Genomic DNA, 26207 nt, shown 5'->3' on the forward strand with positions numbered 1-26207 from the left:
AACGACGACGTCGTAAGCCTTAATAAAGGACAGAGAGTAAGCAAGGCACGCAGGGGCATAAGTGGTATAGGAAGCGATCGGTGAGGAAAGGAAAGGAAGCAGAATGAAGAAGAGCGAGGCGTTGACGGTGGCAGTCAACGTGATGTGTTTAGTTATGATTTGCGCTGCGGTCGAGATCGAGTCCCCACAGTACACAATCGTACACTCCGAATCCGATTTCGAGGTGAGGCTCTACCGAAGCTCCGTGTGGATGTCCGCTCCCGCTCTCGACATTTCCTTCGAGAAAGCCACCTGGAACGGCTTCCACAGGTATTCAGTTTCAATTCAATTCAATTCGATTCAAATCCAACACCACTCTCTCTCTCTCTTTCTCACTTTCCAATTCGCTCCACCAGGTTGTTCCAGTTCACCGAAGGCGCCAACCTCAATTTCTCCCGAATCCCAATGACCCTTCCCGTCCTCACCACCACCGTCCCCGCCGCCGGTCCCCTTCAATCCCAAGGCTATTACGTTAGTCTCTACTTACCCGTTAAGTTCCAGGCCACTCCACCGCTGCCGCTCCCCCAACTCAACATCAAACCCTATGAGTTCAGCAGCCACTGCGTCGCCGTCAGAATGTTCTCTGGATTCGCCAAGGATGAGAGGGTTGTCAAAGAGGCCCAAAAGCTCGCCACCACTCTAAGTAGCTCTCCCTGGGCTCACTCCCAGACTCGCCCTGGCTACTCCATTGCGCAGTACAATACTCCCTTCCGAATTGTCAAACGCAAAAATGAAGTGTGGGTGGACATTGATGCTCCTGAATTGGGATGTAAGTCAGTTGGTGTTGCCACGTATTGATTGAAGGAGGATGGATATCAGAATGCTTCGCTACTTGTGAGTTGTGAATTGTGATTGCTTGCCTACAGCTCTGTCTATATGTTCAAAGATCAAAATCAACATAAAACTTGCATGCATTATCATAAGTGTTGTCGGTGTTATTCTCGAGTTTCACCCTCGATAGTATGGGTAATAAAAATAATATTTAAATATCTATACATATTATTGACGTAAAATTTCAATTCTGATCAGAGATTAATACCGACATATTTATGAAAATGTATATAGGTTTTCTCTTAAACTACTCCGATATGCTTATATTATGTAATATCATGAAATGTTGACTTGTGTGTGTGTAAATAATACTAATAGGATTGTGTGAGCTTTTTTCACATGGTCGTGTCATGGAAAAGAATGCAACTCGTTTGAAAATATCAAATTTGTGATGATGGAATTTGTGGAAAGCATCGTCTTTCTTCTCTCTTGTAGCTATATGAAGCTAACTGACACTAATTATTTCCCAAGTGGGAGAGTGGGGAAGGATGGGAAGCTGCTGTGTGGTTTAGTGGTAGTTCTAGATGCGTTATTTTTGGCTTGCTAGCAAGATGAAGGTTTTAAATTGTGGTTGAGATGGTTGCGGCGATGCAGTTTGCAATTATGTGATGTGCTGCACAAGTTAAAATCTTGTTGGAAAGCAAAGTTATGTAAGAAGCGCTAGTGAAAGAATGTGCTTTGTGATTATTATAAGAAAGGCCCTATATGACCTTGGTTGAGTTGCTTTGGGAGTTTAGGTTATGGAACATAGGATTTTTATATTTTCTTTATTTTTGCATTTTATGGCTTAAACTAACACGAATCAAGACTTGCGACAAGATTAACCCAAATCACAGAATACAAGGTTAATTTGTTGGATCATGGATGGATTGATTTATCTATTCATTTTATATCTTCAAACACTATCTGCAATAGTGTTATTCTGTTTTTTGGAAGAAATTTGATGCTGTCTTTATTTTTTCTGTGATAAAAAAGTTGATGCAGTCAAATTGGTGCATATCTAAAGGAAAAAATTTAGAACAAAAAGTTGGTTCGGGTTTAGGGTAAACTTATAAACTTATCGAGTCACAACTTTTCATGGTCCATTTGCGGCTTTTTTTGTTTCACAGGCATAATTGTAAGACTAATCTTTGTGACTGAGGTTGGGCTGGTTGGGCTAGGTTCATATTAGTCTATTTTTACTGCGACAAGCCATTGTTCAGTGTTTTTTTTTTTCTTTATATATATATATATAATATGTGTACGCAAGGTATCTAGTGCAACAAGGTTCCTATCAACCATCACAGAAACACAGCCCATAACATAACAATCTTCCCTCTGTGTTCTTGTGGCTGTCCGAGAGCTAGGGTTGTCTGATAGTCAGCTCTACCATAAAGAACAAGTCAAGCTTATCTATATCCTAATCTTAATCATCAGAGGTAATATAGTTTCACATTATCAACGTTTGGAAATGAAATTTTTTGGCATCAATTTTCATAGATAAGATGGAAGTTTCCTTGTTGCTGGTTCGAGTTTTTACTTTGGTGAATTTACAGGGACAGTTTTGGAGAACGGATGAGAAGCTGAAAGCAACTTCATATAGCCATCAAACCAAACTACTGATTTCTTACCTAGTTCAGTGATTGATTAGTGATGACTTCATCTACCATTTGCTGTGCTGAAATTGATGTTGTAATTTTGAATTAACAAGTATGAACTAGCTTGGCAATTTATGACACTGGAATTGCTCAAGTTCGAAGCAGCAGCAACATTAGCTCTTTGCATTGTTCCTAATCAAAACTACCCTACTCATTTTGTAGTTGAAAGCCACTCAACCATAAGCTTCTTCCATCGCATTCAAATGTCTTATCTAGCTCTTACTAAACATGAAGAAATGTCATCCACTCATACAAATTCACCGGTGTCCCCGTGCTTCCATGATGACACATGGAGTGTAAGATGACCTTTCCTTTTATTGTGACTTGAGGTTAATGCACAATATTCTATTTCAAAATAAATTATACTTTTAAGTTTATCAAGATTTTGCATAGTCTTCTTATGTAAATTCAATGTTCCAAACTAATAATCACTATCAAATAGAAATACACTCTAGCAGTAATGCAGTATCATCAAAATACAAATATTTATTACGATTAAGATGTGTTCAAAAGTCAAAACACTCTTTATAATTGGAGAACGTACAAAGTCTTAAAAATAAGGTTTTTTTTTTTTTATTTAAAAAAAGGCCTTTGAAATAATGGAAACTTATTACCAAATAAATAAATAAGAGATGAGTGAATCACACAACTCAGGAGAGCATAGTAACCGCTATAAATACTAATAGCGAAAGATAACAAGAATAATTATTTTGTCAAACTCGGATCAAGATCTCCTGCAGTTCATTTTTGAACTGCATGAATCTTAGCCATTAGTTGATATTTTAAATTAAGGAAATATTGATAAAAAAAAGTATAATTAAAGGGAATCTATGGTGAAGAATGGAACTGCATCCTTTGCAGTTATTTTCCCATCTGTAGGGGATCCAAATCCGTCAAACTCAATGACAATCATGCTACAATATAAAATACAATTTATTCAAATAGTTTTGATAAAGTATTTGTAGAAAATTTTTACAAATTTGTAAATCACTGTTTCGAAATAAATAACATGTTAACACTTTCCAACTTACAAAAGTAAAAGTATTAATAAAATATGACAAAAGGCAAAACATAAGAATTTTTTTAAAAATATATATATATAAAATAAGGATTATATTTGAGGAAATTCTATCTCATTTATATTTGATAACACTCTCCTAAAAGTTACTAATTACCTTTCGTCCTAATTATAAGTCACACAACACAGCTTATCGATATTAAGTAAAAAAAATAAATTAATTATTTTTAATTAATTCAACCATAAATTTAAATTTTATTTTAAAGACATCATTTTTTAGGCATCTGTTATGTATGAAATAAGTGAGTGTATAAGAAATAAAGTTAAAATAAATTAAGAGTATAAAAAAATATTCTTGAGTAACTTTGGAAATTGTTAATTGTTGCTTATAATTAAAATTAAATAAAAATATAATTTGTTACTTATAATTACGATAAATATAAAAAAACAAATAGTTAACTTTTAAATTGAATACGTGCCTAAATATTTTATAATATTCACTTGATTATTTATGCACATGATGAAAATTTCAAATTAAATATACAAATAATGTATAAATAATTATTAATTATTTTAAAAAAGTGATGTAATTATTACAATGACATTAGTTTTATGAAGAATAATTATTGCTTGCAAACAATACTGAATAAAGAAATTATTACTTATTTATGATAAAGTTGTTCACTTTATTACAATTAAGTTTTACTTATTGTAGTTATATATATATATAGGGAGCATAATGAGAGGAAATTTATTATGAGAGATAAGAGAGTTAAATATAACTCTTAGATTAATTTTCTCTCACTTGATTAAACCTCAAATTTTTTCTCACTTGATTAATCTAAGGATTATATTTTAACCCTCTCTCACCTCTCATAATAAATTTCCTCTCACTTGATATGTTATATATATATATATATATAGTATTTATTGAAAACAAATAACAATTAATATAATGATCGATACCCTTATGTTTTTTTAGGGTTTATTACTATATTCCCACTTGATAACTGAGAAGCTACTTTCTTAAAGTACGGTTCATGTTAAACTGGAAACTATTTTTTTTTAATAATATCCATTTTAATTTAGAATCTTAATATTTAAATAACACAATAGACATTTGATTAATTCGATTCAAAGCATATTGGACCACCATGAATTATAAAATTCTTCTTATCCACTTTTAACATGACTTCATTTGTAAGGGCACTCAAATACATCTTTTGACCACTCATTTTAAATATCATATATTAACATAATAAAGTAAAATACAAAAATAAAAGTTTGAATGAAATGTTCCGTAACTTAAATCACATTTCTAATCCAAATTAATTTATATATTTCTGTACACGTAATGTTTTACTCTTTCCGCTTTGGAATTTCTCAACTAACTCTATTATTTGAGCAGCAAATATTGTCAATAACTCAAACATTAAACAACAACGTGCATATACAGACAAACGAACTACTAATTTATCGTTGGATTATTTTTACTCCCCATGTGATATTCTTTAGTACGTAGGGCAATAGGTTTCTCTCGTGAATTTCAACTATCTCTATAAATTTTAAACTAATTTTTGGTATAATTATTATTTTTTATCTATATTACTACTATACAAAATATTTATTAATGAAACTAATTTTATTGAAAATCTAACCGATCACATTTTAACTACATTTTTAATTCAATATAACTTAAGTTAATGATTTGTTGATATAATTTTTTGGGTCTAGTATTTAAATATACTTAAATTTATTCACTTTTTTCTTAAATTTTATAAATTTACTTTATGAAATCAATATTTTTTTATACAAATTTAGCTTGTATTACAAGCTAAGTAATGTCTTCTATTAAAAAATTGTTGATCCGATTAAAAATATGCTTAATTTTCTCAAGTAAATATGAGTCTTGTGGATAAAAGAATGTAATTGAGAAATGAAAATTCATTAAAAGATGTTAATTAAATTAGTTATAATAAAGTTAATAAATATTTGATATGAATAATATAAAAATATATATTATTTATTTATAAATGTTGTGTAACTTTGATAGACTAGTAACGTGTAAAAGTGATTAAATGTAATTTGTAGAGTGGGCCTTAAGCCTATATATATATATGAATAAAGAAAATTGTCACGGGTGGTAAGGTAACTCAACTGTTACGTCTTTCAGCACTTTGTTTCGTTCTCTCTCTTATTTTCTCTCTCGCGTGCCCTTCTCGCTCTCCGATCCGAAACCACCCATCGCCTCTATCTCCCGTAGATCTCTCTTTCTCGGCCTCACTCCACACCTTACACCAAATTCCCCAAAACTTCTGATCGCATATTCCTCCTTTTTTCCATCTCTCTTTTCGCACCTCTCTGCAATTGCCTCTCTAGGGTTTCTCCCAGCCATCGGATTTTCCAGTTCCATCTGGTACACTCTCCTTTCCACTTCCTGCTCTAATTCATCGGGGATTCGTTCCGCTCAAACGAACAAAGAGAAACATGTATTACGAGGGGGGAGATTATAACTGGCATTTTGGCAACTGTAAACTTAACTGCTGTGGGATTCGATATGCCTCTCGTTTTGATGTTTTATGTTTTTTGGAGATTGAAATGGACCGGTGTAGAAAATGTTTTATCGCCAAGACTGTTTTTGCACAATCGTTTATTTTCGATTTTTTTTTTAATTTTATTTTTGTGGAATATGATGATCTAAAGGCCTTTCTGTTACAATTGTGCTTCTGAACTTCGTTTGGGGACCTGTTTTCTCAATTTTTGATGATGTTGTGTGTGTGTGATTGTTGAGCCTAACTTGCCTGTGATAGCATTGTCGAGGAGCGCTCGTTGTTGAATAGTTTGTGTTGCTTTTGGATCCTTGGTTTGCTGATAAGATCACTACTGTGGGATTGAAAAATGATTGGTTCTGTGGTGGAATTGAATGTTAATGGTTTTGAAAATGCTATGTGGTAGACTTGGTATATATAGCGCATGGTTGTGGGTTGTACTTGTGATGTGACTGCAAGGGTTATACCTATATTTGCTGTGTTTTTGAGCTGGTGCTGTAAACAAATACTGGGTGATCATGATCAGAAGGAAAGGCTGTTTCCTATCAGTTGATTTAATGCCTGAAGTTCAGGCTCTTTTTGTAGTCCTTTGAACTTTGGATATAACTGCATGATAATAAATGCATTGGCAGAAAATATGATCAGAAATAGAAACCCGTAATAGAACATTACTGCGTGAGGTGGATGGGTAAAATTGTAAACATAGATGTTATTCCAAGGGATTGGTCAATTGTGTAAAATGAAGAATTATAATAGTTGATAGGATCATCAATAGTTGTGATTTTAACAATTCCATAATCTGTTGTAAAAACGCAAGTATTTTATCACTATTTCAATGACCCACAGATATAACTGTGCAGTGCACTTTACCCTCTGAACTGTTCCCCTTTATTTAGAGGAGTCAAATCCTATTTCATGCAAGTCAATAAGAGCTTAGTGAAAACTATGAGCACATGAACTACCTGTCATGTTTAGCATTTCTTATATATATAGACTCAACTTCATTGGGGACTAGTGAGGTTTGGTAATAAAAATGGTTGTCAATCTCAAGTGACAACTAGTAATAACTACCAAGTTTATGAGATTGGTCAAGTCTACCTATACAATTTGGAAGCAAACTCGTTTTTCAGCAATCTCGCCTCCTGTGTTGCTAAAAGAAAGAATTAGTCTTTTCTTAGTTTTGTATTTGTTGTCATTTTAAGAACTCTGTCTTGTGTGAAATTCTACATGATTTGCTACTAAACATTACTACTTTAGTATTGTAATTTGCTATTTTACTTTAATATAGAGTTGATATGTTGAGTTATTATGTTATTTATAAGTATTGTAACATTTTTTATATCAAGTCTACTCATACGAGTTGTGATTCGATTTTACTGGGCCACAACAAGATTATGTAAACTCTCGAGATTGACAACCTTGGTAGTAAAAGTAGAAAATAATGAAGATGTCAATGGTTTTTGTTGTTATTTTATATATTGTAGGCCTACCATGGTGACTGCCTGAAATGCATTTATTTAGAATGCTATGGATGAATGGCAGCCTAAAAGTTAGAACTATAATCTGTCAACAATGGGATAGAACATCGAGAATTTGTTGCTGCCACCCAACACTTTTTAAAGTGACCAGTTTATATAACTCCTACCGTTCCCTTGAAATTTAAGAAAGAGTATTTCTATTCTATTACATGTTCACAGGTTTAATGTTGGCAATATAATCATCTTAAGTTCTGTACCTGTATGAACTCATTGCAATATGTCTTATTGATTGAATTATGTTTCTCTCTTACCAGGCCTTCCAATTTGATTGAATGAGCTTGTGGTGGCAACTAGGCTATGACTTCGAGCATGTTGAGTGGAGAGCGAAGGTATGTTTTTTGAGGGTTTTGGTAGTGTGCTGGGTGCAAGAGGTCCTGTTGTATCATTGTACCCAAAAACCAAATTTGTGCTTTGGAAGGCAAATCATATATATATATATATATATTTATATATATTTATAAAGATATGTCAGTATGGTTCCAATGCTAAGCTGATAGAACACTACGAGAAACCAATGTATGAGTGTTATTCAATTAAAAAAAAACAGAGAAAAAAAGAACAACATACTTCTCATGTCCAATCCTCTTCCTCCCTATATTCTTCTACCCTTCTAACTGGTTTGCCAACTCAGCATAACAAATTCCCTTTGTTGATTCCTCTCACTGCCTTTTGTAGTGAAGAAGTATAAAGAATTCGGATAATATCTTCCTTTAGGCATTGTGCCCAAATCCAATATTGCTCTAAGTCCCGTCTTGCCTTGTTATCTGATTTGGGCTATAACTCAGTATCTTATCAATTATCATAGTTCACCCAAATGTGTGCATGAATTATAAATATATTAACTTAAGTGATAAAAAGAAAATTGAAATTGATGATATGCTAATGCTTTTGCAGATGGGCCTCTTCTTCCAGAAGAGGTGGTATGACTGTTTTAGGGAAAGTTGCAGTTCCAAAACCTATCAACTTACCCAGTCAGAGGTATTTGAATTCTGGATGAACACTTTCCTTGTTAAAATTAACTAACTGTGACTGGTTTACCATCTGAAAAATTTTCCTCTTATTTTTGTGAAGGTTAGAAAATCATGGTCTGGATCCAAATGTGGAGATTGTTCCCAAGTGAGTGTATATTCTATAGACCTGAATGATGACTTTTTCTGCTGCCTTTGTTTTTGTACTCTCAGATTATTGATGCTTGTGTTTTTTTTTAAATTAGGGGCACACTCAGCTGGGGTAGTAGATCATCGACTTCTACATCTAATGCATGGGGGTCTTCTTCTCTGTCCCCAAATACTGATGGTGGCACTAGTTCACCCAGTCACCTCAGTGCCCGGCCATCATCTGGTGGAAGCGGCACACGGCCTTCTACAGCTGGTAGTGACAGGGTTCTGGAGCCTACTGCTAATTCATGGGGGTCAAATTCGCGGCCTTCATCAGCATCTGGGATACTGTCTTCAAATCAGTCTTCACTGTCATCAATGCGTCCTCGTAGTGCAGAAACAAGACCTGGTAGCTCACAGCTGTCTCGGTTTGCTGAACCCTTGACTGAAAATTCAGGTGCTTGGAATGCTGCTAGGACTACAGAAAAACTGGTAGGCTTGTGCTTGAAACTTGAGTACTACTATAAGTTACCTTTGAAGAATTTTTTTTAATCCTATTTTTTGTTATTCAGTGTTTCTAGGATCATGGCCTGATTTAGTCTAGTGTTTAAGATGTTTGCCTCTAAAATAATCATCACTAGAATTTCACAGTTGTATTTTTTTTCTTCCATTTCTTACCCACTTTTGTTGGTTTGGGGATGGTGCTCACCTTGTTATGTATTATAATTTCTGTTCCAATGCACTATTTATAGTCATGAGTTGGTAATTTTGTGGTGAGGGCTATTATCTTCTTGTATGACTATGATTTATTGATTAAGATCTGTGGTATATATATTCCATACATCTTGTGTATATTCGTTATCTTTTGGGATGCTATCAAATAGATGTTTTGTCCTTGTATTCTTATGTACACCTTTCTGTGGCTGCCTTTATTTTGTATGCATTGCTAGCCCTGTCCAATGATAATAGTTTGGTACAAATGCAGGGAGTTACACAACCCAAGAACGAAGAATTTTCTCTAAGCTCTGGAGATTTTCCAACCCTTGGTTCTGATAAAGATAAGTCTGTCCTGAATTCTGATCTGCAAGGTATCATTATACTCTATAACTATTATTGTGATTGCTTTTTTAAATTGAGTATCTGTTCTTTATGGACAATAGTAGTGTATTTTATGGTCAAAGTTGCTTTTAAATTTACAACACATTTATCATGTAGTTGTGGTTACTGTCAATAAAAAGGTTTTAACTGAAGTTCTAGGATTTCTTGCTTATGTTGTAATGATATCGCCACTATATCTTGCTTTGCCAAGAAGATTAAAGAGTTAACACTAACATATACGTGGTTTATAGGTGGAACATCTTGTCTGTGGGTTTTATAATTGAAATTCCTTTATACATTCTCTATGCAGTGCTATAAGTATAATATCAGGATTGGTTGGAAGAGGATTCACTTATATTTTATGAATACATTCTTCTAATTTTTAGTTTACATGTGTTGAAACTAGTGTTTTGTGTGAAATTCATCCCGTACAGTCATATGACTCATTATGGCATTATGGCTTTAAAATGGGATAAACATGGTTGTATTGATTTTATTCGTAATTGTTGAATACTTATGCTGCAATATGGTATTGTTACCTTAAAACTTGAAATATAGAAATTCCATTAGTATCTTAAGGTATACCACTGATTTTCGATGATTTTCTTTGGAATAATTTTTCTTTGTCAACTATTGGCAGACCACAGTTCTCAAGCTGACCCTGATTCATCTTCTGGTGGACTCAGGAAAGGGATAGATGAGACCCCTGTTATTGGTATGTGTGCATGCTCTTGCTTCTATACTGTTTTGGTTCAGTTTTTATTTCTGCCCTTCCTGCTGGTAGTTTTCCCTTCTGTGATGATCTTTTGGCTTGCTTATATTTCAGATGATGTTCCTGTAAATGCAAATATTAAGGGTGGAACTGGAAATTCGTGGAGGAGAGATTATCAGGCTTATAATGAGGAAGGTGTGAGGCCAGGCATAGAGAAATGGCAGGGAAATTCCCAACCTTTTCCTAATGCTGGTATTCCTCCACAACACTATGATGCTTGGCATGGTCCTCCAGTAAATAACCCCCAGGGCTGCGTTTGGTTCAGGGGTCCTCCTAGTGGTCCTCCATTTGGAAATCCTGTTACTCCAGGTGGCTTTCCAATTGAACCATTTCCATATTACCGTCCACATATGCCTCCTACTGGTCTTGCTAACCCACCCCCAGTTCCCCCTCCTGGAGCTGGACCAAGAGGGCACCATAAGAATGGAGATGTCTACAGGCCTCATATGCCTGATGCCTTTATTCGCCCAGGCATTCCTATCAGACCTGGCTTTTATCCTGGTTCAATGGCCTATGAAGGATATTACAGTTCTCCAATGGGTTACTGCAATTCAAATGAAAGGGATGTTCCTTTCATGGGAATGGCTGCTGGACCGCCTGTCTATAATAGGTACCCAAATCAAACCCCCCCTGAACCTGGTAATTCACAAGGTAGATCTGGTGGATATGGTAATGCTGGGAAGCAATTGGCCTCAGAGCAAGTGGAATCTAACCATCCTCCTGATACTGCTGGACCATACAGAGTTCTTCTTAAGCAGCATGTATCAGATGGGAAAAATGAACCAACAAATTGGGAGGATTCAGAGACAACCAATACAAAATATGTTGATGGCAGGGGCCAACCAAGAATGACTGTTTGGGAGAACGAGCAGAGATCAAATTACAGAAAGAATGAGGAGATGGATTTGAGAAGTACTCATGGTGAAGAAATTTCTTCTCAGACTTCAGAAAATCTAGTATCTAGCTCTTCTGTCATTAAGGCCAAATTTTCTGAAAGCTCAGCAAACAAGAAAAAGTCCGATGATATTTCGGCAAGGAAATTTGATGGTGTTGCATCTGATGTGCTAGAAATCTCCCCGAGACCATCTGCTCCAAAAGATGCCAGTCTTATTCAAAAGATAGAGGGTTTAAATGCAAAAGCCAGGGATAATTCATCTGCTAGAATTAAAGAGGAGCATCGGAATAAATTCCATGCTGGTAATGCTCCGTTAAACCATGTGGAAAATGCAGTTGGTGCTGATGTAGTGTTTCCAGCAAGAACCCAGGCCACAGAAATCATAAATCCAGCCTACTGTGAAATGGGTGCTGCTGGTGCAGAAAAGAGTGGAACAGCCACATCCAGGTTTGGCCATAACTTCTAGGTGTCAACTTCTGTAATTCTGGTTCATTTATAATTTATTTTGGTGAAAAAAGGTATTGAAGTGCTTATTAACAGGCAAACTGCTCATGGAGGCAGAGGCGACCATCGTAACAAGGGAAGATCAAACAATCAAGATGCTGATGGTTGGCGAAAGAAATCTGTTATTGAAGATTCTTCAGCTTCATCAGGTGCACAGTTGGAAACATCTAATGTTCTTGTGGGTGACCATCAAATATCCGTTCAAACCTACGATAGGTCTGGGAACTATAATCAAGCAAGGCATATTGGAGAATCTGTTCAAACCAGGTCTGATCCTGCTGACAGTCATGCACAGGTAATGTGTATGCATTTTTTATGCTTACTACTTGCTTAACGCTGCATTTAATACGTAAATAATACAGTTTGAAACTCATCAGCGTGTCAAACTGAAAGAGATAGCCAAGCAACGGACTAAGCAACTGCAGGAAGAAGAAGAGGAACGGACAAGAAAACAAAAGGCTAAAGCTCTTGCAAAGTTGGATGAGTTAAACAGACGTTCTCAAGCAGGGGATGGGTCAACTCAGAAAGAGGACATCACAAATTCTGCCATCCATAATAAGCTAGATGAATTACAACCTTCTGAGTCTACAGCTGCAGCAGTCAAATTTGGAGCTGTCAGTTCAGCTGTAAATTCTAATGCCAATACTATCTGTCAAGTAAATGACCCCAGCATTAGTAAAGTGGAAAAATCACCGATCTTGTCTGGTGAGACAGCTGTTGAGACGCTCAAGAGTTCTGGTAAAGATCCTGTTGTGATTCATAATCAATCAGTGGCCCTGCACCAAGATATTAATAATGCTGATGCTACTAATGCCTTGCATGTTCATAACAATAGCACCTCAAAGCAGAAGCGAATGAGCTATAAACAAAAGCAAAATCTTCCTTCAGAGAAAACATCAGGTGAAAAGGTTGTTTCTACCACCTCAATTACCCTGAAAGTTGAGAATGAGACAGTGATTGATTCTCTGTCTCCTGGCATTGTTGCAAATGAAGTTAGTTCAGCCTGTGGCTCAGACTTACCCATGAATTCAGCTGCTGTGGTCGAGTCTTCAGTAAACATGAAAAAGAAGAATATGAGGAATAACAAAAACAAACAGAAAGTTGAAGAAAGTTCATCTTTGGCTGCACAACCATCAACATTTCCGAAAGAAACCAATCTTTCCAAAAGTCCAGTTGAAAATGATAAGTCCAGGGCTTCTGACTTTGAGTTAGATCAGGGCTCACTTCAGTCAGCACCCTTGTCTAAAGATTCAAATCAGTTTTCAGAGCAACATAGATATTTAGGAAATGAGGAATCTCATGGTAGAATGAATAGCCAGTGGAAATCGCAGCATTCTCGAAGGATGCCAAGAAATATGCAGGCAAATAGACCGGCAGAGAAATCCCACGGGACTGATGCTGTGATGTGGGCACCTGTTAAACCTCAGAACAAGAGTGAGATCATGGATGAATCGAGTGAGAAAAATAAAGTTGAGTCTGTTAATCCTGTAAAGAATGAGCAGCAGGTGCATAATTTAAAAAATAAGAGGGCAGAGATGGAGAGATATATTCCAAAACCTGTTGCAAAAGAAATGGCTCAGCAAGGAAACATCCAAGTTGCTTCATCGAGCAGTCAAGCTCCTACTGATGATAGTATTGGGAAAGTTGATTCTGGGTCACAGGGCCCCCAGGTCACTCAGCATACTAATTTAGTTTTTGGAAAAGTGGGTTCTGGAATGGAGTCTAAAAATAGAGATGCCAGGCATACAAAGCAGGGAAAAGCGCCTGGATCATGGCGGCAACGGAATCTAACAGAATCAACCAATATGCATGAGGTGCATGATGTAATGGATCATGATTCAAACTCTGAACTGAATGTTCAGAGACCAACAGAGCATCATCATGATCAGAAGTCTGAAATAAGCTTTGTGAAAGGGCAAACAAAGCATTTTAATGACTCTGGTGATGTTGATGGTTCAAACAATTCTATAAATGATTCAGCTGCTTTGGCTTCAGTTCCTGTTATTAAAGACCATGCCTCAACAGGTAGAGGGAGGCGTGCCCCTTTCAGAGGACACAAGGGTGCAGGTGGGAACCGTGATGTTGATAATAAAAAAAATTCTGGGGAGGCAGAGAAAGTTGAAACACGTATCTCATCCTCCGAGCATGGTCAACTGGATGTTGGTGTGGCTTCTAAAGAAAATCGAGGTGTTGGGGAGCGGTTGATGTCTCAATGGCAACCTAAATCTCAAGCATCTAACAATCACAGAGGAAATGTTCCAATTGATCAAAATGTTAGCCCAGTTGTTGCTGGAGCTAGTAAAAAGGATTCCACTCATGATGGAGAATCTCTTCAAGTAAGCCGTGGCAAGAGTTCCAACACTCGTCTCTCCCAACCTTCCCATGATCAATCAGTCTCTGAAAAGAGCAAGGCTGGAGAAGCTCTCCATTTTGGGAATCAAGAGAGTAAAAGAGAGAGAAAAAATGCTCCATCAAAAAGGCATCACCACTCCCCAGTTCAGGTTTCTGTTACCTCAGTTGAGCAGGCCCCAACAAGTGAGGGTCTTTTGCACGATCAACGCCCATCATCTGGGTCGGGCAAAAATATAAACCAAAATCGGTTTCGAAGAGGACATGAATCACATGGAGATTTGAAGCCACCAACCCAGGATAACAGACATTATAATCAACCTACAAACCGGGAAAGGCAGGGTTATGAGTATCACCCTGTTGGCCCATATGATGACGGCAAATTGGACAACTTTGAACGACCTAAAAATGGTAACCATGGTGGGGGAAGATTTCGGGAGAGAGGTCAAACTCATCCCCGCCGAGGCGGCGGAAACTCTTATGGACGCCAGGGTGGTTTTGAATCCTATGATTAGATGCCGAGCTAATTAGTAGTGGAGAGACTTTCCTAAGGCGGTCTTTGTGTCTTCCATCAGAAGCCGTACATCCATCAACTGTATTGCTGTATTCAGCCGTGTTTTCAGGTATATGCAGTCTAGGTTCCAAATACATTTGACTTTTGTACTGTAAATCTAGTCACATCAATTAACTTCTGATGTTCAGTATGTATTCAGCAGGGCTAGGAGCGACGAAGATGGTGTCCCCGTTTTTGTGGGGGACTGGGGGCAGAAAAGGGTTTCGTGAATAGAGTACCGTGGTTGATTGTTATTTTTCTAGTGTAATCTGATTGAAAAAATAGTAATTTGATGGCATTTTGTTTTTTTTAATGAAAGTATGGAATACTTGACATGTTTCAACGTGTCTATTGCTAGGGATAACAAGGATACCAAAGGGAGAACGTGTGTGTTCTACGGTGCCCTTTTCTTCCTCGTATTTTTGCTGGGAAATATATTAAATGTGCTCAAGCGTTTGCGCAGTCTGAGTAAAAATAATTATTTGAATTGAGATAATGACTAGTCACTGATTCAGCAAAGACGTAAGCTACCAAATTCTGTTCATATTGCTTTGTTTTTGTTTGTTTTCCTTTCTGGCGAGGGATTGAGGGATTGTTGTCTTTTGGGACGGATGCTAGGGTGGCACCTTTAACATTGTCTCTTGCCTTTTGTTTGAAGGGAAAATACGGTGTAGGAGAAAGAAATGTGAGAAAGTGTTTGGGGGAGAGAGAGAAAATGAGATGAAAGAAATAAAAATCTGAAGTTCAATAGTTATTTTTACTTTTTATTTATCTTTTTATATTCTTTTTAAATTAAATACTATTTTTCATTTACTTTTATTGATATTTTTTAATTTGACTTATTTCTCGCGTATATTTTTCTTTTCTTACCAAGTAGGCTTTAGATTACGGATTGTAAAATCTCTTTCAAATTGATTGTCGAGATTTTTCTGAACATTTTTTTCCCATGCTGTTTTCCAATTTGTTCCATGACAACGTTTCCCGAGTAGAGTTGTGTAATTTTATGTACTATCTGACATTTTTTTTTTGGAATATATTTTTATATGATAATAAATTATCAGAAATACATGTTATATTTTATTGTTATATGGAACTGGAACTAAGAATATGTTTGGATAATTGTTAAAAATAAATTATTTTAGTAATTAATTATATATAAATTATTGATTATTGTTACAGTCAAATATGATTAGAATGAGTTTCTGTTCGATAAAAAGGCATTCTAAAGTAGTGGTAAGGTTTATAAGTTTGTTAATCCTTAGTCTTAAAGAAAGATATTTTATTAATTAGTAACTATTAGACTTTTTGTTAAAGTTTGTTTAATTAATATTTAGTTTATTATAAATCTGTTAAAATAAATATGAAAGATGTTTTATATGTTTATTATTTTTTATTTTTAAATGTCATGAATTGACATTAAAATTTAATGATCAATAAATATTAAATCAGTGATATAATCAAAATTCTTGAAGTTAAATTTAGTTAAAAATATGTAATGTTATCCTTTTCTTAAATGAATAATAATGACATTAATAAAAAATTTTAAAAAATATATTGATCATTTTTTTGAGATTAGGAGATCAAATTGAATCACTTAAAAATAGTGAGATTGAATTAAATATTTAAAAAAAATCAACAAAAAAAGGAACCAAATTGAGTCTCATTTTCAAAATAATAATAATAATAATAATAATTTAGTTGAAAAAAGACATTTTTTACGATAAAAGTTAAACATGTATCATTGTATATTTGAATATAATTTTTTTTTATTAAAACTAATAACATTAGTAAATTTCATTTAATTTTCTCAATCTTGGTTGAAAAATAGTTTTCTAAACTACTCTTCGTACTAATTGATAGAAAACATTAATTTCTATAAAAACTTGTTTTAAATGAGAACAATTTTTCACTGTTTTGAAGGTCGTGTAATTGATATCACAAGGATAAAGAGTTTTTAGAAATAAAAAGTATTATTTAAGTGATTTCATTAAATAAAGTGAAATGAGTTAAATTTTCCTTTTAAGTTTTTAGAGGAATGTTACTATTTATATAATAACTCGTATAACAAATTATCAACTAAAAAAAAAAAGAAAAGAAAAAATATACGAGATGAGATAATAAATATATTAAATAAGGTGATGAAATTAAAAAGTGATAAACAAGAAAAATGTTTTTATATATAATATAATTTTTGAAGCGCCAAACATGAGGGTTTTTAATTTTTTCTAATATTCGAAAAACTAGAAGCACCGTCAGCGTGTAGGCTATAAATATAGAATTGAATTGGAAAAGTAGACAACACGAGTAACCTCTCTTCCTCCCACTTTCTTGCTTACAATCGGTAATGGCCACCAAAATCTGTTTCTCCTTTTCTTCTTCTCCTTTCCATCGCAATACAAATGCCAAGGTACCGTATCTTGCTCTTTCTAAATTAAATAAAGAATTAGATTATCATTATCTTTCGCTTTTCTTGCACTACAAGCTTTCGCTTTCTTACTAATATTCTTTTCTTTCACTGCAACTCCCCACTTTTCCTCTCTTTCTTTAGGAAACATTTTCAGATTCAATAGTCACTTCTTTCCACTTTTATCACAACCACATTCTTTCTGGATTTACAATTTTTGTGCAATCTTTAACTTTCATTTTCTCAAGAATTCGAGAGTAAAATTTGTGAAACGTAATCCCTTCCGATAACTAGTTTTTTTCTATGGGAACGAATTGTATTTGATTAAAAGAGAGAGAGAGAGAGAGAAATGATTTTCTTTTTTCTTTGGAAATAAATTCGATTTTATTGAACCATCGGGGTTGGTACAGTGGAAGGAGTTAGTCTCGAACAAAATTTTCACTCAATAAGGATACCTATGTATCCGAAAAATAAAATAAAAATAAAAGAGTCTGTTTCATTATGATGTCATTGAAAATTGTTTAACTACACTGCTGTGTCTTAGAGTGTTACTTCATTCGCTCTTCCACTTTTATCATTTCTTTTCCTTCAATTTCCAGTTGAGGTTATCGCAGTTTGTCAACCGGCAAAGTGTTGCTCACCTGACAATTCGTGATAAAGGTAAAGGTAGTTTGCTTGTTTGTTGGCTTTTTGTGAATTTTTCTCCGTTTTTTGATAATATTTTGAGTTAACTACCTATTCATCAGTCATTGTTTAAATAACAGTCTGTTTGGATAAATAAGTACTTCTAAAAGATAAAAATAGTGAAAATTGAAATAAGCTTTTTCATTAGACAAAACTAGCTTATGTCTAAGTTAAAAATAAGATTTTAGAGAAGATAAACTTCTTCTTTTTCTCTTAGTAGTGCTTTTAGAGAAGTTTACTCAAACAAATCTTAAGTTGTCATTTTGATATGATTGGTTCCTTTTGGATTTCTTAAATAAATATATTATTTAGCTATGGAAAATTGGTATGCACTTTCTGGACGTGACCTCTGTTAACATTCTTCTGTTTGTGCATTTATGTCACGGTTAGACAAAACATACCAGTATGTGCATGGAGTGCCAAAGTTAAGAGGAAGGCTCCAGAAACAGCAGTATGCGTTTGTTGACGTCTTTGAGGATCGCTCACAAATCAATGGGCTCCAAACAGCTGCTTTAGTGCCAAAAAACCATGATTCTAATGCTGAGGATATCTTTTCTATTAGCAACCCATCTTTTCATTTATCAGGAAATGATGGAAAGCCCGGAGTAGTCCCATTTTGTAACCGTCCATTTAGCCGGAATAATGAAGTCATTTTATCAAATTCAGGAAGGATTCTGAACAGCCTATTATGTTTTATAGGCCCTGGTGTCCTTGTTGCTTCTTTCATTTGGCCTTCATTCTGTTTTCCTGGATTATTCCGTAGAATTTGTGGAAACTCGTCATCAACATGTGAGTAACTTTTCTTTTATTAAACATTCTGGATGTTCATAGCTTGGGTAATGAGGCTTGTTAGAGTGACAAGGAACCATTCATTTGTTTCATGATATAATTACAACACAGTAGTTGGCAAGAATCATCAGATAATTGGACAGAAATGAAGTATACTGAAAGAATATATGGAGTTTCTGGAAAAAGAAATTCCGTAGTATAATTCTTGTGAATTACATGTGGGCAGGTTTTAAGTGATTGTGAACAGGTTTTAAGCATGTAATGAATGAATAACAAACAATTACATAAACAAGTTGCAACATAAGTGAACTAATATATATAACTTGTTTGAATTTGCTAGATTATTAATAGTTTTTTAAACCGTTCAAACTTGTATACGTAAGATTTGAACAAACATAAGTAAACTTCAATTGAGCTTGTATATGAATTGTTCAACAATCCTTGCTACAATGCTGGCAGCTTTGAGCTGAATATCCTCGAACACTGGAATGTGAAGAATGCCCCATTTCTTGCTTTAAATATTGTTGTTTTATTATCTTGGTGTTCCTTCTTTTACTTAATGTAGAACTCTGAACTTTCCTTCATTCTTCATCTCCAGTTTTCCTCGTCTTATTCCTCATAGAAGTAATTTCCTATTGCGGAGTTGCGTTTTTTCTTCTTCTACTAGACCATTTAATGAGACCAATACAATTGGATCCTTCTGCAAACAACAGTGACACTCTGACCCCGCAATTGGGACACCGTATCTCTTCTGTTGCTACCCTGGTGCTTAGTCTCGCAATTCCATTGATCTCAATGGGGTTGGCCTGGCCATGGACTGGCCCCGGAGTTCCTGGAGTTTTTACTCCATACCTGGCTGGTATAGTTGTCCAAATCAAATTTGAGCAGCAGGCAAGATATCGGAAGTCACCTTCAAGGGCTGCCATTCCTTTTATCTTCAGTGTAAGTGTAATCCTAATACCCTCTCTTGCACTGGCTCTTAATCAGCTGAAAATTTTCAAATATTCTTATTCTTGCTTCACAATTGATGATTGTTGGCAACAAACTAAAATTATTTAATGTGCAGGTATACAGATTGCACCAACTATATAAAGCAGCACATCTGGTAACATATATGGTATTTGATTTTAGTGGAGTTGAGATACCTGTTTTGAGTAGATTTGCAGTTGTCATTAATATCCTTCTTGTGATTTGCATTTGGTCTTTCTCAAGCTACCTCATGAGATTCCTACATTCTGCTTCTGCAACTACGCAGTGATGCCAAGTTGATGTAAGGTTTGTTCATAATATCATCTCACTGTTCAAAACACACCCTAGGTGGTATCTCTGGGTGGAATGTTTCTAGATGTACTTGGGTTCATTTTTTTTCTTCCTTTCAATAAAAACTAAACAATCTGTTAGGCATTGATCCTCTAGCTAGTCCAATACTGATTGTGGCTGTTAGAACTTGTGAATGAGAATTTTAAATACAGAAAGTCAAATCAAGGGATATTGTTTGTAGTTCTATGTCGGCGTACATTTAGAATTCTAATGGATTTGTTCGTCCTAGTTACGTCTTGCTCTGTGTGTGTGTATGTTTGCATGTTGTACCCACATTTGTTTAAGTAGAGAATTGAAATCTGCTCGAATTCACGAAAACAGTAGTGATAACCAATGTGTAAAGTAGATTAATTGTATCTATCTAAATTAGTGATAACTGATAATCAAGGTGCAATCTTAGCCGTATCTAGAAAAACTCGAATATAGCAGAAGAGAATTTTTTTTTTTGGTGTACATATTCATTATTCACGTCACCTTTCCATTGAGGTACTATTCATGCAATTGCTTTCCTCTGTTTTTTTTTTTTTCTTTTGTCAATCCCCAACAATCATTTGACCCTCTTCGATTCTTTTCGGCTCAACAAAATAATTTGAATGAGTGAAATAATTTATCCAAAATAATTAGAAAAATGAATAATCTACGTAATTATCAGAATGATAGGATTTTGTTAACATATATATGATCTTCATACATGTGAAAGTAACCGTGGATAGGTCATAACTAGGGAAGAAAATTTTAAACCATTTAATAGGTCTATGTCTAGTATACATTAGGTCCCGGCCAAGCTCTACTTAAAAAAAAAAAAAGTTAGATCAATATTTATATTAAAGACTATTTAGTTAACAAATCAAGTTCTAGAACATTTAAAAAGTTTTTTTTTTTAGGTCTAATAGATGGTCCTATTCAAATAAAATTAAATAAATATTCATTTATTATTATTGTATTAATTTTGTATTATGATGTATTAAATAAACGAGATAATGTACATAAAATTTTAAGTTTAAATGCTGATGATATAATTATAATTTTAAAGAATAAAAAATTATATATTTATTTATTTTTAAAATATTAAATATGTTAACTTACATAAAAGGTGAAATTTGCAATATACAAAGACATCAATTTTACTCATTTTCTAAAAATCTCTTAAAATAGGTCAAACTAAAGTTTTTACTATAATTTATTTAATTTAAAAGTATAGGCTACAAGTTATTTAAAAAAAAAACTTATATTACACTTAAAATATTGATCTATTTAGTGAGCTTATCTCTTCATAAACAAATCAACATTCACTTTTTGCAAACACTTACTTTCTCCTAGTTTCTGATTTCTGAAACCCTTATTTCTGATTTCTGAAAGTTTAGAAAGTGAGAAATCATAAGCTTCTGTATTACATATATATATTACTTTCAGTATTAGACAAAAGAATCAAAGTGGCGTGGCGGTAACGTGGTTGGCCCATAACCCACACGTTCAACGATCGAAACCTGGCTCTGACATTTTAATAAAAAAAATTCATCATTATGAATTTCATAATAGAGCGGGAGTGCCACATCAATTGAAATTTTAATAAAAAGCCAATAACAGGGAATGCCACATTAATTGACATTTTTATAAAAAACATCGATGAAATGATTTAATGATGCATAATTATATATATTATTTTTATATCTTATTATTTATCGATACATAATATTTAATGTATCTTTTATATTAAAAAATGCTTATAAAAAATATAAAAAAAACTAATTTATATATATATTTTTTAAAAAGTTTAGTGACCGATTTTAATTTGGTCGCTAAGTTTAAATTATATTTTGCGACCGAAAAAAACCGTTGTTATGAAAAGGTTGCTTTGTATTTTTTAGCTACCGAAAATTAATCAGTCGCTAAAAAAATTCAAAAGTTTAGGATTAGCGACCGAATTAAATTCGGTCGTAATTTTTTTAATTTATTCAAAATTGGTCATTAATTCAGTCGCAAACTATGTTTTCATAAAACACAATTAAACAACGATCGATTTAGCGATTGATTTTCTCGCTACCACTTGAATCGGTCGCTAATTCAGTCGCAATATAGCAACTGATAAATTTCGATCGCTAAATCAGTCGCTATTTTTAATCGGTTGCAAAATAGCGATCGATAAATTTCAATCGCTAATTTCAATTGCTATTTTGTATTTTTCTTGTAGTGATGGTTTAGGCCTTCCATCAAGCCCAATTTCTTATGAATAGACATTTGGCTTAATGATTATTTTAGTAACTAGACCAGTCTTTCTATCAAGAGAAGGGAATTCTTGATCATATGATGTTCAAATAAACATCATGCAAAGAATTGATTGATTAATTGATGAATGTATAATCTGATTACACCTATTATACTTTAGAGGCTCTTTAAGAGGAAAAGGTCCTTCCTCTCTTAATATTTCTAAACCTCTTTTATATATCCAAAAAGGTTCAGGTTTATCCTATCTAGGCAATCATATCGATGGTCCTTTATCAGGATCATTGGGGAGAAAGAGGTGGCTTGCATGATTTTATTTTTCATTGATCATCATCTTTATCTTTTTCCTCGTCACTAGCGTCACTAGAATGTTGTCAACAATCACAATAAGATCATGTGAGGCCTAATAAAATTGACCAAATATATAATATTAGTATAATATGTTAAATTTATTTAATTAATTATAGCTTAATTAAAATAATTAATTTAAGAATCTGAGTGTAATATTATTATGAATATTATTACAAAGAAAAAATTGTTATCAGGAATTTAATTTGTAGTGCACTAGTATGAAATTAAAATAATGTCATTATAGAAGAACATCATATAAGGATTAACATAAACACATGATTAGTCAAGTCATATATCATCATATAGTGTCACAAACATATTCTTAGATTATGGATTACAACCCATCAACATAGAGAGTTTTTCAAAAAGTACCTTCTTGTTTACTGACATTAGAAAGATATACACATACAAAAAAAAAATATTTCACTACCCCATTATAAACAAACAAAATATAAGGGTATATATGCCATAGTAGTCAAATATTTACAATTATCCACCTTTTCTCCACTACTCTAAAGTCAACTAACTAGTCATACATGTCACTTTGAGGGGTCTCCTCAAGATTTGATTCCTCTTCCTCGTCTTTCATATTTGAATCATCATATTTAGCATCATACTTTCCATCATCAAAGTATCCATTGGGTAGGTGATGCCCCAAGTATGATACATGTGGAGGTGAAGGAGCATGGAACCCATTTTGCTTATAAAGTTGAACCACTTGAACTACTTGCTCATCATCAGAAGTACTAGGAGATGATAAACTTAAGGATAAAGGTGGTGAATCAACTCTAACATATCTAATAGTTGGTGGTAGTGTTTAACAGTGGAATGGTCAAGATGGCATGTTGCACCCTAACTTGAGGGTCTATAGACAAGAATCAAAAGGACACCAACCCTTTAAAGGTGTCATCTTCAGTATCTAAATCATCACCTTTAGTATCATATTCTCCATCATCAAAGTATCCATTGGACAAGTGATGCATTAAGTTTGGTACATGTGGAGGTGAATGAGCATGGAATCCATTTTTCTCATAAAGTTGAACCACTAAAACTACTTACTCATCATTAGAAATACCCGAAGATGATAAACCTAGGGATGAAGGTGGCGAGTCAACTCTAACATATCCAGGAACAAGTGATAGTGTCAATGTCAAGATGTCAGGTTGCATCCTAACTTGAGGGTTTATAAACAAGAATCAAAAGGACACCAACCCTCTAAAGGTGTCATCCTCAAAAAGTCATCATGGGTCCAATAATCGTGGTTATTAAACTATATGGAAAGTCTTCCCATCACAGCAATGTCCCCTATCAATGTCAACTACTAATCATGAAGTCGTCCCACATACATGGAAGGAAAATAAAAGAAAAGAGTAAGGTGATCTAATTCCTAAGTCACTTCCACAAATAGTTTTGTAGAATATACCTGAGCAATCAATTAAAATGAATCAATTAATATTTTATATACAAGGTTTTCTAGGATTTAACCTAAGTTATCGTAAGAGATTCCAGACTTGTATGGATCCATACTTCACTTGATGATCATCACCAAGGATTTTATTTGTTTTGGGAACTGATTGGAATCTCATATCCCCCTCATAATAGTACCATTTTTTTTTTATCATTTTTCTTAACAATTGAGCACAAGGCTTCTCCTAGAGGTATATGCTTAACCAATTTTGGCGATGCTAAGCAGGTGTCAAGGTTATCAAGTTAGTTTATTTTATTATCTCGATTCCAAGGTAGCTAGCCTAACCATTAGGACTCTCAACTTGATACCTGATGAAGATTTTTCGCAAACCTACCACTTGGCAAGTGAACCAAGTTTCAAAGTAGTATTTAAAGATCGTCCTCAGGGATTTGCGTGTTTAGTAATTCTCGCTCTAATGATTTAAAAGAGAATGATTTTAAAATTGCCATTGAATGAAGATAGATTCAAACAACACAATAAAGCAAATGTAGTAAAGACAATGATAAGGAAACAAGGATTGGCTCAGAGCACTTGCTAACTCATAGATCTTCTTAAAATAAATGCAATTCTAATTTCATTATTTCCACGTTCATTAAATAATCCAACAAGATTCCTCAAGGTTGAATCCTAAAGTCATTAAGCTCAAAACATGATTCCTTAATGTTTTGAGTCTAACACTTCGCATTAAGAACAATAACTTGAACAATGTGACTAACCAAATCAAGTCTGTTCCTAGAACAAGAAGTGATTAGGTGCAAGATTCAGTTCAGGTTTTCGAAAGCGTTTTCCAACTGGATTCAAAAGCCAAAATTCATACAACGGTTGATCAAGCCCATATAAGCGTTAAGCGAAGAATCAATACACAAATAATGAGATCAAAATGCATATATTTAAGAAGAAGAGGAGTTAGTAGTTACATCTAACCAATCCTTAAGAAGTTTAGCCACCCATGTCCATTACAGAATCAAAGAGTGAAAAGAAGAAATTACAAAGCAAATGATGAAGAAATGGAGTTGATCTTATATCCCAAAGGATCCAGCTTCCAAATCTCTGTTCTTTCTTTGTTCTTCCTTCCCCACCAGCTTTTCCCCTGTTTTTCTCTCTTAAATTCGTGCTCTGTATTATGCCCAGGTTCTCCTCCTTTTTCCCTTTTATATCAGCTCTAAAACTGGGCAAAAAGTGAAATTTTTAACTCCACCGTTGCAGCTGTAGAACCACAGCTATGGCTGTGGAGAATCCTTCAAGGTGAAGTAACTTATGGCGCTGCAGCTGTAGCTCTGCAGCCATGGCTGTGGAGACTCCTTCATGAGTAAGCAACTTCCTGAGCTGTAGCTGTGAAACCACAGCTATGGCTGTGAGTCTCTGTGGCTTCCCTTGATTTCCCAAGCCTCAACGCTCAAGCCTTGGACCCTGCAGCTGTAGCTTCAAGTCTCTGAAACCAAAAATGAGCATTCCAGATTTCCACAGCTATAGCCGCAGAACCACAGCTATAGCTGCAAGTCTCTAGACCTCTATATCCTTCCCAGACTTCCACAGCTCAAGCTCCAGATCCACAGCTATGGCTGTGGATCTCTGCCTAGCCAAAAAATCCTGCAAAAAATGAGACAATTCCTTAAGATTACTACTACTCATCTACTCTTATAGTATGACTTAATTCTATAAATAAAAGGGGTGAAATGTCATATAAATATCTACAATTATACAAAAAGATTTCTAAAAGTTGAGTGCGAAACATACAAAAAAGACACTCAACAACTACCCCAACTTAATCTCTTGTTGGTCCCCAACAAGATACCAATCAAAACCAAAAAGATACTTCCCATCATGAGATTTCTTCTGGATCAACAATAAGGCAAACATTCAATCAATTCACTATCACAAACCATTTTCGACTCACTGAGGTGCCCACATATCAATCATGCTTAACCAAAAAGATTGCAAGCTAAATCATAACACAAACATTACAAACCAACAATTGAACAAACTCTCATAAGAATGACTCTCCAGGGTGAGTGTTTCTCTCAATTCCACTCATCATTTTTATGAACATAAGCATTGATATCATCTCTTCATTACTGCTCTTTGAGA

The 26207-nt window shown here is 34.4% G+C and overlaps 3 protein-coding genes across 12 annotated transcripts; all 3 read left to right on the forward strand.

Moving 5' to 3' along the window:
* The first annotated feature begins 34 nt into the window (after positions 1–34).
* On the forward strand, positions 35–2888 carry LOC109797969 (uncharacterized). Of its 3 annotated transcripts, XR_003803928.2 has the most exons (4): positions 35–309; positions 396–873; positions 2120–2288; positions 2406–2888. XR_003803928.2 is itself a non-coding variant. In XM_020358152.3 (3 exons), the coding sequence occupies exons 1-2, from the start codon at positions 104–106 to the stop codon at positions 835–837; spliced, it is 648 nt and encodes a 215-aa protein (XP_020213741.1). In that variant the 5' UTR covers positions 35–103; the 3' UTR covers positions 838–873; positions 2406–2888. The 3 variants fall into 3 exon arrangements, 2 of the variants coding, with proteins under 2 accessions (XP_020213741.1, XP_020213740.1); XM_020358152.3 differs by lacking the exon at positions 2120–2288; XM_020358151.3 differs by lacking the exons at positions 2120–2288; positions 2406–2888 and having other exon boundaries at positions 36–309; positions 396–1280.
* A 2762-nt stretch (positions 2889–5650) lies between these two features.
* Positions 5651–15342, forward strand: MOS1 (modifier of snc1). 7 transcript variants are annotated; one of them, XM_020356496.3, is made up of 11 exons: positions 5651–5941; positions 7867–7941; positions 8507–8590; positions 8684–8728; positions 8826–9201; positions 9695–9797; positions 10448–10522; positions 10634–11921; positions 12015–12273; positions 12341–14950; positions 15030–15342. In XM_020356496.3, exons 2-10 carry the CDS (start codon positions 7910–7912, stop codon positions 14840–14842), a joined length of 4764 nt encoding a protein of 1587 aa, XP_020212085.1. In that variant the 5' UTR covers positions 5651–5941; positions 7867–7909; the 3' UTR covers positions 14843–14950; positions 15030–15342. The 7 variants fall into 7 exon arrangements, with proteins under 7 accessions (XP_020212085.1, XP_020212090.1, XP_020212089.1 ...); XM_020356501.3 differs by having other exon boundaries at positions 15041–15342; XM_020356500.3 differs by having other exon boundaries at positions 15044–15342.
* A 1280-nt stretch (positions 15343–16622) lies between these two features.
* Positions 16623–20315, forward strand: LOC109797863 (uncharacterized). Of its 2 annotated transcripts, XM_029270918.2 has the most exons (6): positions 16623–17287; positions 17884–17944; positions 18359–18757; positions 19356–19699; positions 19824–19862; positions 19970–20315. In XM_029270918.2, the coding sequence occupies exons 1-6, from the start codon at positions 17225–17227 to the stop codon at positions 20024–20026; spliced, it is 963 nt and encodes a 320-aa protein (XP_029126751.1). In that variant the 5' UTR covers positions 16623–17224; the 3' UTR covers positions 20027–20315. The 2 variants fall into 2 exon arrangements, with proteins under 2 accessions (XP_029126751.1, XP_020213603.1); XM_020358014.3 differs by having other exon boundaries at positions 16643–17287; positions 19824–20315.
* Positions 20316–26207: the final 5892 nt, after the last annotated feature.

Source organism: Cajanus cajan, chromosome 5 (genome assembly GCF_000230855.2).
Source record: "Cajanus cajan strain Asha chromosome 5, NIPB_CcT2T_4, whole genome shotgun sequence".
Classification (NCBI taxonomy): Eukaryota; Viridiplantae; Streptophyta; class Magnoliopsida; order Fabales; family Fabaceae; genus Cajanus; species Cajanus cajan.